The 17,473-nt window shown below is 42.9% G+C and overlaps 1 protein-coding gene across 1 annotated transcript in view; it reads right to left on the bottom strand.

Moving 5' to 3' along the window:
* Positions 1–14,379, bottom strand: part of LOC103176808 (protein bassoon) — a 118,326-nt gene extending 103,947 nt beyond the window's left edge. Inside the window, exons 1-4 of the mRNA XM_042339709.1 lie at positions 14,101–14,379; positions 9,275–9,710; positions 1,658–2,074; positions 587–1,528 (exon numbers count right to left, since the gene is read on the bottom strand). Coding sequence (XP_042195643.1) covers positions 587–1,528; positions 1,658–2,074; positions 9,275–9,710; positions 14,101–14,276 — 1,971 coding nt within the window. The 5' untranslated portion in view covers positions 14,277–14,379. The remainder of the gene's footprint in view (positions 1–586; positions 1,529–1,657; positions 2,075–9,274; positions 9,711–14,100) is intronic.
* Between the last annotated feature and the right edge of the window lie 3,094 nt (positions 14,380–17,473).

Below are 17,473 nucleotides of genomic sequence, written 5' to 3'. Positions count from 1 at the left end.
ACAATATTGAATACGGATAGACCAAAATGCAACTTACAACAATGCTGCAACAGTAGACCAATAGTTGGTGCTTTGTGTATGTAAATGTAATACAAGCAAATATATTATATTCTGCTCTTCCTCCGCCTCCCCAGCTGCTTTAAGTAACAAACCAGCATTTTAGTTCAGAGGTTAAGCAATTTATCTGTGGCTTTATAAGTCAAAATTAATCACTCATCACAATACATGCTCTGATCACTCATCACCCTCAAATATTAAGTACATACTAATATTTAGAGATTGACCGTTTTTGTCATTTCCATACATGAGGCCCTTTAGTGAATGTTTGAGAAAATACCCAACAGAAATTTGTTGCAACCCTACATAACCTACCTATTACAGTCCTGTCATTCTCACCTGAAACCCTCATCTGAAATACCTGGGCTCTGCAACTTTATAAACTCAGCTGCTGCGGTGAGCGTAACAACAGAAGTGGGAAAGAGATGCTTTGGGAGAACCAACCTGAACCCAGATACATTTGTAGGTAATCCTTCTTAAGCATGCACAATATCATACAACAATGATTACAACTCGGAGCCGATCCTACCTCTACCAGATGTGGAGCTGGGTTGAATCCACACAGATTGCACACTTGGGTTTTGCATTCAGTGCAGTTGTTAAAGTTGGGAGGCTGGCTTGATCCCACATTCAGTTCAGTTTTGCAAAGAGGGCACAAGACCTTGGGTTTGGGGGGATCCTTCTGCTGAATGACTGGTTCGGGTTTCCCTTGTTTAGAGGTGCGGGCACCACTGGTTTCAAAGTGTGCTCCAGCAGGCTGACCTGGCACTTTTGAGCCCAAACCTGTGCTTTGGTCACTGAAAACAACCTTTGGAGCCTGTTTAACTGAAGTCCCTTTAGCAGGCGATTGTTGATTTTGTGGTGTTTGTTCTGGCTGAGTGGAAATAAGGCTGCTGGCCTGGCTGAAAAGGGAAGTTCCAAACCCAAAGAGTTTGCCAGTAATGCCATCCTGCGACTGCTGCTCTTGAGATGCACTGGAGGATCCTACTTGAGTTCTTGCAGGTGAACTCTCTACTGATCTCCTTTGTTCTACAGGAGAAGGCCTGGTTTGCTGGCTCTGACCCAAAGGCCTAGTTGTCTCTGCCTGGGCACTAGGCTTTGGTTGGGTCTGGTTAGTGGTTGGCCTCGGTTGCTGCTGCAGACTGGGCTGCATCTTGGTCTCAGGTTTAGCTTGCTGTGCACCAGATGGCACTTTAGGAAGCTCCCTTTTTACTGGCGTGGTTCTGCTTTGTGGGGGCACACGGTCTGCTGGAGGCTGTGTCCGTGGTTTGACTTGGGATTCTGATTGGGGCTGACGTGATGGTGAGTGAGGCTGAGATGGTAGTGTGTGGGGCTGAGGTGATGGCGAATGGGGCTGAGGTGATGGCGAGTGGGGCTGAGGTGATGGCGAGTGGGGCTGAGGTGATGGCGAGTGGGGCTGAGGTGATGGTGAGTGGGGCTGAGATGATAGTAAGTGGGGGTGAGGTGATGGTGAGTGGGGGTGAGGTGATGGTGAGTGGGGGTGAGGTGATGGTGAGTGGGGGTGAGGTGATGGTGAGTGGGGGTGAGGTGATGGTGAGTGGGAGTGAGGTGATGGTGAGTGGGGGTGAGGTGATGGTGAGTGGCGGTGAAGTGATGGTGAGTGGGGCTGAGGTGATGGTGAGTGGGGCTGAGGTAATGGTGAGTGGGGCTGAGGTAATGGTGAGTGGGGCTGAGGTAATGGTGAGTGGGGCTGAGGTGATGGTGAGTGGGGCTGAGATGATAGTGAGTGGGGCTGAGATGATAGTGAGTGGGGCTGAGATGATAGTGAGTGGGGGTGAGGTGATGGTGAGTGGGGCTGAGGTGATGGTGAGTGGGGCTGAGGTGATGGTGAGTGGGTCTGAGATCTTAGTGACTGGGGCTGAAGTGACGTTGAGTGGGGCAAACGTGATGGTGATGGTGAGTGTAGCTGCTGCTGGCTTTTGGATCGTGTTGCAGTTGTCATGTCCATTCCCAGGGCTCTCTGCATCTGACAGTTTAAGCACAACCATTCTTCTACCTGAAAGATATAGAGTGTGTGGTTAAACCATCTATTAGGTCAATCAAACATTTCGTCAATCTCAAACATTAATCCCTCAAACCCACAAATGTTTTTTTTGTAGTAATTGAGTGAATTTACGTGATTAATTTGAGAAAATTGGTATCCAGAGTCCTCCTGGGTCCCAGAGGAGCAATGTGACTGGTGCCCATTAACTCAAAACAAAATCAAATGCCCGAACTACTTCTTTGGGCCATTCATACTTATTAGATTAAATTAGCTGCCCATTAGCAAGCGTCCTCACATTCCTCAAGATCTTAAACACACATGGTTACAACCAAGAGGTAACTAAGGTTGCTGTAATTGACCTTTTTGGATTACAAGAGTACTATAATTAACTGGATATTATGGAAACAAAGCTGAAGCCTCTCATCTGGGTTTGCCAATCAGAGGTACCTCCATATACAAAAGTTACATTGAATTTTAAATATCAACATTACTTCCCATTACCGGGATCATTTGATATGTAGCACAGAATTGATGATGTAAAACAAAGCAAGTGCACTGCACCAAGAAATGGAGGTTGTCAACCAGTTTTGAGCAGCAACTCAAAGTAATTACATTACATAAATTAAATGTCTAAATGCAGATATCTAGAGGGTGCACACTAGCGCTTGCCAGACATCAAATTATAACAGCTGGGTATTTATATAATCCCTGCACTTGATATAATGCCTTATCACATTGTCAAAGTTCTTCTCTAAATTTATTGTAAAGTGTAGTGACTGTATTTCTAGCCAAATGCTGCAGCCAATTAACAAATAGCAATTTCGCACAAACAGCCATGAAGTGAATGAGCATCATAGAAGTCACAAACAAATTAGCTGTTGGTGGAGGCTAAGCCGATGATATAAGAGGTCCCCTCACCTAAATGCAAGAACAAATGTACATAAACAGCAATTTCCTACAAACAGCAAAGAAGTGAATGAGAAATGTTATCTATTAGCCAGGACACAGGGAGAGAAACTCCTTTCACTTTGAGTCAAGCCACAGGATCTTTAACTGAATGGGCAGACAGGACCTCAAGTTAACGTCTTATCTGAAGGATGGCACCTACTAGTAATGCAGCTCACATCCAGCACTGCACTGATTGTTAGCCTATACTATGCAAGTTCAAAATCCCAACTAGTGGATTGAACCCATAATCTTCTGAGTCAGAGATGAGCTACCAACTGAGCCTCCTGGTATGGTAGAGTATTACGGTTATCTATCAGTACTTTCACAGTGGAAAGTTAACCCTTTGAAAATTCATCCACTATTCAGCTTTCAAATGCATTCCCAGACACATAACTTTCTAGAGAATGTTTTCTATGTATTTGAAATGAGTTCTGATTGTTAATCAAGACTAATTCTAGGTTCACGAATCTGTGGTGGCATTGCAGAGGTAACCATATAGAAAAACAGTCAATAAAGTACACACCACTACTGTGTGAGGGGAGGCATTGTCTAGAGAAAGAATAAGTAAAGCAAAATCTTAAAAACGGAGAGAGGGAAACTATTTAAAAAGCACAGGACTGCCAGAGGCCTTTAATTTTCAGATGGGAATGCTTGTGTAGGATGTTGAGGGAACAAGGTTACAGAAGCACAGCATGTGGTTAAGTAAAGCCAGGCATTCACTCAATTAGAATACAGAAAGTGTTGTGCCAATTCAAACCCATCTGCTGAAATGTCTCAACAATGAGGCAGCCCGCTATGTTTTGGGGATAAAGTAAGACTACATTAAAAAGAAAAAACAAATGAAAACTCACAATTATATCTGAAAGAATGCAAGACATTCCAGTCTTGAGGTCAGAGAAATAATCAGCAAGAGATGATGCAAGGATTTTAACTTCGTTTGGAGGAAGAGAGGTGAGACAGACTAATGCCAACATCTCCATCGCTCACAAAGCTTGTCGTACAAGCAAATGTTAACTCCGGAGCTGTACACTTTATGCAGTGTACAACAGAGACAATGCTTTTGGAATGAAGGGCTTGAAAGGTTGGCAAAAGGATGAGAAAGATCCACTGTTCAGACGGCAAAAGCACGAATAAGAGTTTCAGCAGCAGTGGGGATGAGTGGAGAGCAATAGCAGGGAATATTCCAAAGTCGGAACAACAACAACTTGTATTTATATAGAGCCTTTCACACAGGGTAGCATCTTGGAGCACATAACAGAGGCAGAGCTGGGGAGATGACCATAGGCACTGTCAAAGAGGAAGATCTTCAGGTGTGAACTGAAGATGTGCAAGGGAGAGGCGAGGCAGAGAGATTGAGGCAGAGAGGTCCATAGTTTCGGGGAAAGAAAGCAATGGATAAGATGTGATGCTTGAAACTCAACGTGGGGTGAAAGAAAACCTCAAGGGTGTGTACTATCTGGATTAGCTGAAGGAACAGCCAAGGAGGTGAAGGAATCAAAGTCAGAAGGAAATAAATGCTGGCAAAAAACAAACAAGATGGAATGAGTCAGTGTAGTATAGTTTAGAGGTGAATATATTGCATTGATATCGCTTTTAATATAAGCATTTCTAGAGGAAGTTCACAAGCAAAAGCTAATCTATTATCCACATGGTAAGTGTTCTCCCAATATACGAAAAAGACATGAAGTCGCTATGGAACATCAAAACATAGACTACATTAGCAGAGTTGGTTTTCTACTCTGAAGTGCTCAGCAGTCAATCCTATGCAAACCGCAAACAATTAGCACCAAAATGTGTCCACAGTGAGCTTCCTCATCCAAAAAGGGGAGGTTTCTGCTGCAGTTGAAAATCTACTGCGCACCAATTTTTTTTAAAAAAAGGTATTCTTAATGCTCTTGTAGTGACAGGCAACGAGTTACTGTATTATTATACTAATAACAATGAGCCTTGCACTTGATATAGTCCATATCAAGTCTTCGGGAAGTCTCAAAACACTTCACAGAATATACCGTAAAGTGAATTGAATGTATATTTTGTTGACGAAATGAGGCAGCCAATTACGCACAGCAGTGTCCCACAAACAGTAGTGGATTGAGTGACCACATTATTATTATTATTATTATTTTATGAAGGGATTATTATCATGGCCCTCCTTGGAATACTAAAAACACAATAAAATATCTTAAAATACACAACAGCATGTAGCACTACCATATCAAAGTACATCCAACTGTTTGGGATACATCATTCACAACGTCTCACAATAATTTTGTTTTAAATTCAGCTAACACATCAATTATCTTCTGGCATCCCCCGTCAGCGTTCATTTTAGCTGATGTCCAGAATAACTTGCTTATTCATTTTCAGGCATCAGATACAATTTAAACAAACAGGTCTGTCAGTTTAATCCAGTTGAGAACTGCTAGGATCATGCAGTTATTTATCTAGCACCAAGCAATGCAGGGCATCAGCAAACCTAGTTAGTTTGCTGATCCATACCCAAGAGAGTCAAGCCTGTTCGTATTCATGATAAAACTGCTGTATCAGGGTTACTCGAATTCAGTGGCCATCAACCTTGGTTCATACAAAACTCTGAAAGGGTTCCACAATCCTAAAACTAAGTGTTAAGTTGAAAATATTCCACTCATTGCCAAGATTACGAGCAAAGTGCTGTAAAAGAGGTGAGCAACCCTTCACAAAAATAGTCATCTGCTCAGGGCAGATAGCATTAGTGAGCCTTTTAGTTAGTTGGTTGGTTGTTTAGCACACCTATGATTATTATTATTGTTGTTGTTGTTTTGCGTTTCAGCCTTGGACATAAATGTATGTGAGCTGGTAACTGTGAGATATCCAGATACAAACAAGTGTAGTAAGAGTTCTTGGTTGAAGATCATGAAACCAGCATGGGAGGACCTCAGGCACAAAGCTGCATACTGCTGGGTCTCAATTTCACTGCATTTTTGTCACCCAAAGAGTGGTGAAAATCTGGAACTCTCTCTCTCTCAAAGAGCTGTGAATGCTGAATCTTTTCAAGTTTTCAAGACTGAGGTGGGTAGATATTTGTTGGGTTAAGGGATATGGGGCAAGGGAGGGTAATTGGTATTGAAGTACAGATCAACCAGGATCTTATAGAATGGCGGGACAGGCTCAAAGGGCTGAATGGTCTAGTCCTGTTTCTATGTTTGGGGGGGGTTTGGACTTGAAAAAAAAATAATATTAATAATTTGATCACACAACCCACGACTGTTTGTGGGACACCTCTGTGCGCAATTGGCTGCTGCATTTCGCCTACAAAAATACACAATCACTACATTTTGTGAAGTGCTTTGAGAAGTCTTGAAGACGTGATAAGGCACTATATCAAATGCAAGGATTATTATTATTATCAAGTTACGCTGTTCCTGCTACCAAAACATCTTACGTATTCTGGAGGAAAGAATAAATGAGATGGCCTTGGCCTATCTAAAGGGCTGCTTACTCTTAATAGCTTTGCTTGCTGCAACAGATCTCTCATCTGTTTACCCAAAGCACTGCTGGAAATATTGGAGGAGAATGGTAAATGTGAATCTTCAGACACTTAATAAATTAATTGTACACTTGTTGGTTGGCAGATTTTCACTTCAGGGCATTTGTAATCAAGCATCTGATGTTACTATCTAAAAAAAATATACATATTAATGCGTTTGTGTTGTAAAATGAAAACTAAATGAAAAACCTCCCTCGGGGAATAGTAGCCAACAAAGAAAAATCCTACAAAGGAGCGTGGGATAATAATGCAATGTCCAAGGGGAATGTTTATTGGCAATGGCAATGTGAGGCTTTATGTTCAATCTGTGGCCACATTATCTTAGGCAAGTTTCCTTACTCCACGCACCTCTGATTACCTAGAAGTAAGTAGGAACCCAGTTGTTAGTCAATTGCCAGATCACTTTCTGGGGTAATAATCTCTGAAGAAAAAATAATAATTTTCACTCAATCCACGAATGTTTGCGGGACACTGCTGTGTACAATAGGTTGCCGCATAAGGAGGTATACCAAATGCAAGGATTATTATTAGTAGTATTGTTAAACCATTGAACTTGAAGAGGAATCAAGACAGTATATATCCAAATGTGACAAAAACAAATTTTAAAATGCTCCAAAATCGATCAACAGAAAAACAAAATATAGAATCAAGATGAAGAGGTGATTTAGAAAACTTGCAGAAACAAAAAAAGAGGATGATTATTGGGCTGAATACATGACAGTAAAAAGAGATTTAAAATAAATGTTTATAAGGACCCATGAGAGCGCTGGAATGGGAAATAGCAATAAATGCAAAAAAACATAATGGCAAATAATTATTTCAATCTTTCAGTAAGAGGGTAATCAGAAGAAATTTGTGCAGCATTTATAACAACACATTACATTTATATAACACATTTCATGTCAGAGAGATGTCCCAAGGTACTGGAAATTCTAGGGATTTAACCCAAGCTGGAGGCTGGAATCAAGAGGGGTGGTGGGTAGAACAACAACAACAACCAAAATTATATTTGTAAGGCACCTTTCACGTCGGGAGGACATCTCAAAGCGCTGGATAGAACAGGTGAGGGTGGCCGAAGGTACGGTCAAAGAGGAAAGCCTTGAGATGCGGCTTTATGGAGGCAAGGGTGGGAGTCATCACTGGAATGAAACAGTACTTGCCAATATGGAGACTCAAAAAAATCTGGGGGGATTAGTTGACTCACTCAATATTGTGAGGCAGCAATAAACAAAGCAGACCGGCAGTGACATAAAAATCAAGCTAAAATTTCATGCTCAAGGTACGAATTCATGCTCAAGTTGCACAGTACTCAGGGCAGGCCACAACTGAACTATTTTTAGCTCTATTTCTAGATTTAGGGGGATTATTATTGCAATAAATGGAAGTATGTTCTCTTATTGCTTATAATGTCCTTGCATCTGAGAAATCTTCAATATGGGAAAGTGCAGCAGGAAATAAAGGAGAGATGGATAACTGGTTTTATGTTATACATAGAGAAGAGCATATGAGAAGTCAAGGGCATTGACACCAGAGTAACGTAATTACCCGATTCTACTGAGGGTCACAGTTTCAACTGTGTTATTTTGGAGGGGAGGAAGGAAAATGTTTTTCTCCAATTTGTTGTTGCGCACCTCCTAGTGGCAGCTAATAGCAACACTGGTCAGACCTGGGACCTTGAGAGCCTTAGTTAAAAAAAAAGTCTTCATATTTTCCTCCAGTTTCCAAAAAGAGGAAAAAGTGATGAGTTTTATTCTTTTGCGAAACTTTTATTTCTAGTTGACAGCAGGAGTCTTGGTAGCCAGCATCAACCAGATAAATTTGGGGTTTATTTCTCTTCAAGGGAATGAATGTATTAGAAACCAATAAAGCACAACCTACAGAAAAAAACATGAGTGTTTTGGGAAGACACATGATTTACTTGCTGCTACTTGAGACATCAAGCAGCCCATTAATAATATCCATGTTTATCCGACAATTTGTATCAAGCGAAATACTACATACTTAAACTTTTCGCCCACAAAATATACAGTCAATTCACTTTACAGCATATTCTGTGAAGCGCTTTGAGACGTCTCGAAGACTTGTTAAGGCGCTGTATCAAATGCAAAAAATATTATTATCCAAACCAAATCACAAACCTCAATATTATTTTTTAAATTGAAAATCAATTTATCACTTCATCAAAATGCATAGAAAATAATAATAATACACGCATTGTCATTCTGCTTTCAGTTACTTTGAACTTCTACTTTGTACTTCTTAATAATAATAATCCTTGCATTTGATATGGTGCTTTTCACGTCTTCTAGACGTCCCAAAGCGCTTCACAGAATATACTGTAAAGTGAATTGACTGTATATTTGTGGGCGAACGCGGCAGCCAATTACGCACAGCAATGTCCCACAAACAGTCGTGGATTGAAAATGACCAATTTATTATTGTTTTTGGTTTTGGAGGATTATTATTAGGCTCTGTGTGGAGTAAGGAAACTTTCCCAACGTTTCGCCCTGACCTGGAATTGAACTCAGGTCTCTCACTTGCAAAGCGAGTGCTCTAATCACTGAGCTACAGATCAAGAAAAAAAAACAGAATATCTAACACGACCATTGATTTAAACAACTTAAATAACCCATTTACTGCTGTTTTAGAACAAAAAACAGTTCTCTTACATTATATATACAACCAAATGTCAAATTTTCTTCCAAATCTCACACGTTCCAAGAAAAAGAAAAACGTACCTCTGTGATGTGAGGGTTAGGGTTAAATCCACACTGTTTGCACACGACTGATTGACACTGAGTACAAGTGTTGAAATTTGGCTGCTTTGGAGAACGGTTGAGTTCTGTGGTTGCACAAATCGGACATAAAGTACTGCTGGGCAGCGGAGCTATCTGTGGTACTGAATAAGGGGATGTTGGAGCGCTGATTCTGTCTGGGGATACGGAAGGGGATCTCCCTGTTCTTCCTGTATTCGTGTCCACTTGAAGAGTTCTCTGTCCCTGTTGCTGCAGAGATGGCAAGTTCTGCTGTGCGGAGCTACCTTGGTTCTGTATTCGTCTTGCACTTTCGTTACTGGGAGCAGTCTGTTGGAGGGCCACATTCTTTGCACCAGGTTGGCCCACATGAGATGCTGCCTTTTGTCCTATCAAATGATCGCTCTGATGCAGTCTTGCACTGTAAATTGGAAGACAAATCCCAGTCACTTTATCACTGTTGTTCCAATGAAAAACATAGCCAATATGGAAAGCTTTTTTTTTAAAGAAATAATTCTACTTATTAAAGTAGAATCATTGCTACGTTTGAAGCTACATTTACAAAGTTTGTAAATTGCTAACTATATAAATGTAGCTTTAAAAACACTGTTGTGCATAGTCTGACAACTTTAAATGGGAACAGTTAAATCAATGGGCTTGAAGTTTTAATGATGTTAAAACTCAGCATTAGTAAGTATATGTCCCAATTGTGTCAGTTAGATACAGCATGTTAATGATACACAGTTTTACAAGAATTTGGGTATTATATTCCCACTAATCTCAATGGCTTAAATATACTATATTCTTCTAAGAATTTCCAAAGGATGAAAAGATAACGCAATAATTTCTTAAAACATCATAAAATGGTACAGGCCATTCTCATGTTTTTTTGTTTCACTCTCCTAGATAAACAATAAAAAAATCTTGCATTTCATAGAGCAACTTATCACATGGCTGAAGTATCTGAATGCTATTCACAGAATTTTTTTTTTTATTATGAACTGTGGCGACTGTGTATCTGCAGATGAACCCGATAATATTTCAACCCAGATGAGAAAGAAAATAGACGCCAGTCTTTGTCTTCTGCAGCTGGTAGAAGTGGCCAACCCAACTAAAAATGCACAAGCATAATGCAAAGCTGGAGAATTTGTTTCCCTCCTGTTTCTAAGAGAGTGGAAAGTGTAAATAGTTCTGAATCTAACCACCCACCAAGCTGTTGTATTCTCTATAATGTCACTGGAAGTATGGATAGAACTGTATTTGAATGACTAAAATATTGGGGAGGCTACTTTTAGAACAAGCTTCATCAATGTGGTAACATGCAGATTTTGGCCTATAAACTCCGGAAAATGAGTCACTAAACAGATTTGTGTGACCAGATGAAGGCATGGAACACATTCAACAAATCATTTCCTTCCCCTCAAACTGGTAGCAATTGACAAAGAGTCTGGAGGTCTTTATGTTAAGCTTAAATTGATTAAATCACTGGTTGAATATGTAAACAGTAACACTGGTTTTCATGATTCTATTTATAGTTCACATTAAGATTTATAAGCTAGCAGAGAGAGCACTCAAGATTATATACCTGCTTTATTAAATAGCAAGCCATCCTAAATGTCTTAAGATTTAATACCATAAAAATCAAGTTGTCATTCAATGTCAGTTTCTCAAAAATATTATGTCCAAATAACAATTTCAGTCTCATAGTTTTAATTCACTTTAATTATGATTACTCTTGGGATTGCATTTGTACTTCAATCCTCATGATCCTTTTTTTAAATGATGAATATCATTAATATTTACTGCAGAATTTGCTGCGAGTTTTCTGCCACTATATGAAAAAAGTGGAAAAAGTGAAAGCCAATATTGAAAGTTTAGAAAACAAGTGAATAGCAAGTGCTTTTTTTTTTTAAGTTGTCAGTAATTCCTCACAGAACACTAACATGTTATGTGATAAGGCCCTAGAAATAGGTGTTATTTTCTTTCTCACCCTTCCACCCTAACAGAACTCGAAAACAACAACTGCACTTACATGATTCATGTTAGTCCATTCTCACACATTTTTAGACCCTGTGTGGGATTGTGAGAGGTAAAGTGGGGCAAGGGTGTGAGGGATTTAAAGGGTCATGGGTCTTGAAGTCAATCCAATGGGAAATAGAAGATCTCAAACCCTAGTGGGAGAAAGGATAGACAGTTGCAAAGGTGTTGACCGTCTGGAGCTTGTGGTGGGTTCAGCTTGGAAGGCCAATGCAGAGGGCATTGGAAACATCAAGAGTAAAAGGGACAAAGGTGTGGGTGAGACAGGACGGAGAGGAGCTGTTCTGCAGAGATTAAATAAAGCAAGTGGCCTTGGCCAGAGATGGTATAAGAGGCAAAGATTGAAAAAGTGACTAAAACATTAGTCAGTGTTCATCTGACAAATGTGGAATTTTACTTTAAAAATTGAACAATGAGAATGATTCCAATTTACACCACATTGTCACACCACCCACAAAATACACAGTCAATTCGCTTTACGGCATACTCTGTGAAGCGCTTGGAGACGTCTCGGAGACAAATGCAAGGATTATTATTATTATTATTATGCCATCATTGTTATGATAAGGCGGTGACTTAAACGCTATCTACCGTACAGCTTGCTAAAGTGAGACGTGGATTCCGGGGAGACCTGAATTAAAATCAGCAGCCGGCGGAGTGGATTCAAATTAGAACGCCTAAAGGTTTGTTCCGACAGGGCAGCTCCTGGTATCCATCAGAGCTGGTACGGCCGCGGACAGTTCCTCTGGTGACCTGCAAGTCCTACGGAACACAGGGGGGGGTGTGGGGGGGTTATTGGTGCTGAAAAGAACAGCTCCTTACAATGAACGGGTGGTACTGGAATGGACAGCTCCTCCCTGGCCTTAGCAAGACAATGGGTGGTGCTGAAGTGGACAGCTCCCTCTACCAACGAAAGGTTATTTCAGTGCTTCTTGAGCAGAGGGGGTGGTGTGGGGTTGGGTTTGGGGTTGGGTTGGGGGGTTCCAAGTCATCGTAACGCAATGCACGTGGCAATAACACAAGGTTAGATCCTACTAAACACTACAGGAGGATATGCCTGTGGCAACCGAGCGCTGTCATCCACCCGAATGGCCAAGAGTTATGCCAAAGCAAAAAGAAAAGAAAAAAAGAAAATCGTACCAAAAGTCAAGTCACGCACTGGGTAGTGTAAATGCTATTAAAAGGATCAGTTCTTACGGTTGATTGCAGTATGGACACACACACACACACTCATGCATGGGGTTAAAACGAACAGAGATTATAGTAAAGAATGGTGCACGCAAGAGTTGCTGAATAAACGCATATTGCAATTGCAGTCCACCACAATGCACACAGAAGTGATGCTGAAACTGCTGGTAGATTGCAGTCTTACAGTCGAGGAGAGTACTCATGTGAATCTTACAGCTTCTGTTAAACGACCCTACTATCATTCGGGGACACCTGTGATAGGAATCGCTCTGCAGTATTTATTACTGCAGCATTTACTCCAGACATTCTACGTCTACGAATGGTTAATATATTAATCAAAGCAAGCCACTGAAGGCACTCCACAAGGAGTGACATGAATTTTTCTCCACTTCCATTCAAAAAAATGTGTCCAGCACGATAAATGTGAAGCGAGGACTAACACACCACACATACAGAAGCAATAGACTGCCTCTGTGTTTTTCTTTGTTCTCCTCAATTCTAACTCCGTTTCTTGCCGTAACGATAAAAATTATCTGCTACAAACAAATTAGTTGCAGTGACACAAAACCATCGCATCGTCACATCATCTAGTACTCCGAGAAACTTCCATCGTTTCTCCCCAATCGGGATACAAAACCATTTAAAAATCCTACAGGTTAGCATTTTCAGCTCTTCTTTTCGGACATAGCATGAATCCTGTCTGAAAATAGCAATCTTTGCCCAAGCAAAAGTCTTGCCCAACATAAGTTTGCAACACATCACCCTCATTCCCCGCCTTTACTTCCCTGAATTTAGAAGTTACGGTTAATCTGTATCCCAATCGAGCACGGTTTAGATGAAACTACTGACCCAAGGATATTTGCGGCACTTAACCACGCAACGAAGAATAAATAAAAGTAATGCCTCGTTTAAGACCGCGCTAATGTTGTTAGCCAAGGGAAGTATTGTAAAGGATTTTGAGGTTTAAGTAATATTCCAATTGGTTTCACCCCCCACACACACTCCCCTCCCTTTCTTCCCTTTGGGCGACAGTTTCTCATTGAACCGGGTTGACCACGAACCAAGTGCTCGGATTCCCTGGATTTTATTACACTTTCTCTTTATATACATATAATATATATATATATACACACACACACAAATGCAGAGATGACAAGAACGCCTCGTGACCTTCCTCCCCTCCCCAATTACAATTCCTCGGGCAAGTCATCAACCAGAGTATGTTTCCCCTTCTGGTGGGGTGGGGGGTGTAGAAATGATTGCAGCTTCTGCCACCCCCCCCCCCCCCTACACACACACACACCCCACCTTTCCTCCTCCAATTTAAACCCCAACCCTCCCCCCCCCCGTGGCTTCTCTTGCTCCCCTTATCCCCCGGGCCTCGTTGGATCCCCAGTCCCCATGGAGGTGGCTAAACTGTAGATGGTTTGACTGTCGCTCTGCACTGCACTGCCCCGGACACTCTCTCTCTATCCCTCTCCACTGCCTCCAAGTCTCTCCCCCCCCCCAGACCCTGCCCCCGGGGGGGGGGGGGGAGTGTGGTGGGGGGGGTGTGGTGGGGGGGGGGGGGGGGGGGGGTTACGGACCTGCTCGCTGCTCCCGCTGCTGTTGCTCTTCCACCCGCTCCGGCCGCTCCGTTGGGGGCCACGGCTTTGAGAGGCTGACCTGCCGGCGGCTGAGGGTGTGCGGGGCCGAGCCCCCCCGGCGCCGACACAGGAGCCGAGCCCGGCTCCCCGCTCTCCAGGCTGTTCTCGTTGCCCATGTCGGTCGGTCAGTCGGTCGGTCGGTGCCTCGGTCCGCGGGGAGACTGTCCTCCTCCTCCTCCTCACCACCACACCGCTCGCTCCACCATCGACACCATCTTTTGACCCTCCCCTCCCCCCCCCACACAGCACCACACTCACCACTACCACTACCACTACACACACAGTGACAGGGGCGCGTCACCGCGCATGCGGGCTCGCCCGCTCACTGGCTTCCCGGCACCGCGCATGCGGGGGCTCACCCGCCCGGCACCGCGCATGCGCCGAAACACACCCGACACTGCGTCGAAAGGGCAGTGTTGCACGCACTGAGCATGCGCGGCACGCAGCCGTGGCTGTCCCACTGCGCCTGCGCGGGAGACTTGGCCTGCTTGGTCCTGCCCCTCGGTGTGCCTGGTCCGGTGGCTCTGTCTCTCCCGATTGAATGGCTCAGGAGAGGGAGGCAGAGGAGGGGGGGGGGGCAGAGGGGGGGGGAAGTGGAAAGCTTTCCGAAAGGTTTCTCTCCCGCCTCCCGATCCCAAGTAAAACCTTCAGAAGTACGTTCCTCCTTTGCCGTCCCAGCCACGCGGAAGCACTCTTCTTATAATAATAAAACCCTGCACTTGATACAGCGCCCCCCCATCGCATCTTCGAGACGGCTCACAGCGCTTCGCGGGACACACTGTAACGCGAATTGACCGTGTAACTTTGTGGGAGGAACGCGGCAGACAATTGGGCACAGCAGCGTCCCCACAATCAGTCGTGGATTGAGTGACCAAATTATTTAAGTATGAATGAGGACCACAAGCATAAAACACAGCAATGAGGGAGGACACTGAGACACCAATAAGTGTGCAGATATCTCCCTTTGCAACACATGTAGACTTCCACTCCTAACCCCATTTCCAAGGAAATGTGTGGTGTAGTTAGGGAATGATTTAACATTTGCCAGCACCTCTCAAATAAAACCTCACCTGGACACATAATGTGAGGGTGGGGGGATGGGGCTCAGACAAAAAAGAGAGATAATATTGCAGGAATATTATTTTGAATTTGTATAATTTATTTAATTTCTAAAACAATGCTCTTTGGAAATATGCACGTTGTAACAACATTTTTCAGCAGTCACTGCTCAACACCAAGTATCCAGTACTATAGAGCCACCTATTGGTAACATAACATTGATGCCTATAAGAATTTAAGAACAGTGCTGTTTAAGAACAGTGCGATGTTTAGAATCAGTTCATGTCTCTAAAATAAACTGCCTCATAAAGCCAAGACGCGAAATCAGTTAAGGGATTTGAGATACTTTGAAATAGATGCTGACTTTATGTTGGTATGAAATTATAACAGAAATTTCATTCGCTAATCCCAGTCCAAAATATTGTGGGTTGTACTTAACAAACTGCTCAACGGGGTAAAGTTTGCCACGGTTCAAAATTAATTCCCCACCAGATGGCAGGGCAAACCCTCTAGGTGATAGGCTAGAGGGTTTGCTCTGCCATCTGGTGGACATTGGATTAGGTAAGTGGTTTCTTTCTTTTCAGAATCAAATTAAATATTTATTTTCCAATGTTCAATAACCTAAGATGGATGAAACCAGGTGTCAGCTTGGCTCAATCGATTGCATTCTCACCTCTGGGTTTAAATGTCACGTTTGGACTTTGAACTCACAGAATGCAGTGCTAAGGGAGTGATACACTGTCGGGAGGTGCTACCCTTCAGATAACACATTAAACCGAGGTCCTGTCTTCCTGTTGAGGTGGACACTAAAGGTCCCATGGTACTTCTCCCAGTGTCTTGGCCAACAATCCCGCAAACATAATTGATCATTTACTTCATGGCAGTTTATTGGAAATGACTTTGTGCAAATTGGCTGCCTCATTTTCCTATAAATACTGTCACCTTGTTTCACAGTAAAATCTAGTGGAGGGCTTTGAGACATCTTAATGAGGAGTTTTGTGAAATGGAAGGGTAAAGAATCAATGTTCTCCCTAGCCTAAAACATTGTTTTATCAATCAGACATGCTAGGCCCCAAGGCCTCTGTACTGATCAGTAAATTTATCCACAGGCCTCTACATAGAAAACAATTTTAGCAAGAGGCCTAGGAGTTGTGCACTGGTCCTCAACCTGGTGCGATATACAAACTGTAGGATATCAACTGCCCATATGAGCCACTGTGCTCACCTACAACTCTGCACTTAATTTCTAATTGTAATTTACAAAACACTTCAAGGTGTTTCTTTTAAGTGCAAAGCTCTTGATAAAATAATCATTGTTTTTAATATTGCACATTGAAATATATCAAAGGACTTAAGAGCTTTTCTCTGAAGTGCAGTGACGTGAAGTCTTCTTTTAGATATGTGTAGACTTTTCACAGTATTGTGGTGCGACATTGTAAATAATTTTGCATTTGTAACACCTAAACTTGTCAATGGTCTTCTAAGCGCTTTAATTTGCCTGAAAAAAAATGCAAGAATCACTTCCAACAAGTGGAGCTGGTTGTCCTTGTTCCGTGTTAAACGAGTTGGGCCGGGGCAGGTCTGTCAAGTTTTCTAAAATAATAATAAATAATCCTTGCAATATGACAACAGCGCTTTAGTTAATCGCGTCTTCCGAGACGTCTCAAAGCGCTTCACGGAACATACCGTCAAGTGAATTGACCGCATATTTTTGCGGGCAAAAACTTAGGAAGATACTAGTGTGTGTGTGTGTGTTTGAAAGGGAAATTAAAAGCCTGGAAGGGGGGGGGGGGGGAATAAACCCTCTCCCTCCCCCCCACCCCCTTCTCTCTCTCTCTCTCCCAGTTAAAAAAAAGCGGGTGGAACTCGAGTGCAACTAGTTTTCTGATTTGCTCCGCGGGTCGAGGTGGAAGGGGATCAGGGGGTGGGAGTGTGTGTGTGTGGGTGAGGGGGGGGGGGGGGAACTTTCTGCCATTTCCAAATTGGCGGCTCTCCCCTTCATTTGAAGCCATGGCGGAGGGTAGGTGGCCTTCTTCTATTATTATTATTAATTTTTGCCTCAAACTATCCTCTCACCTCACTCGCTCGCTCCGCGGACATGTCTCTCTTGTCGCTGCTGACCGACCAAACGGTCGGGGTCGGGGAGAGGAGGGGGTGAGTGGGGAGTGGGGGGCGTTTATATCGCAGTCCGGTTCCTCTCAATGGTGGCGGCGGCGGTGAGGTGGTTTTTTTCCCCCTCTCTCTCTCTCTCTCT

This window comes from Callorhinchus milii, unplaced genomic scaffold (assembly GCF_018977255.1).
Source record: "Callorhinchus milii isolate IMCB2004 unplaced genomic scaffold, IMCB_Cmil_1.0 Scaffold12, whole genome shotgun sequence".
In the NCBI taxonomy this organism is placed as follows: domain Eukaryota; kingdom Metazoa; phylum Chordata; class Chondrichthyes; order Chimaeriformes; family Callorhinchidae; genus Callorhinchus; species Callorhinchus milii.
This window is presented reverse-complemented; position numbering and strand designations above follow the sequence as displayed.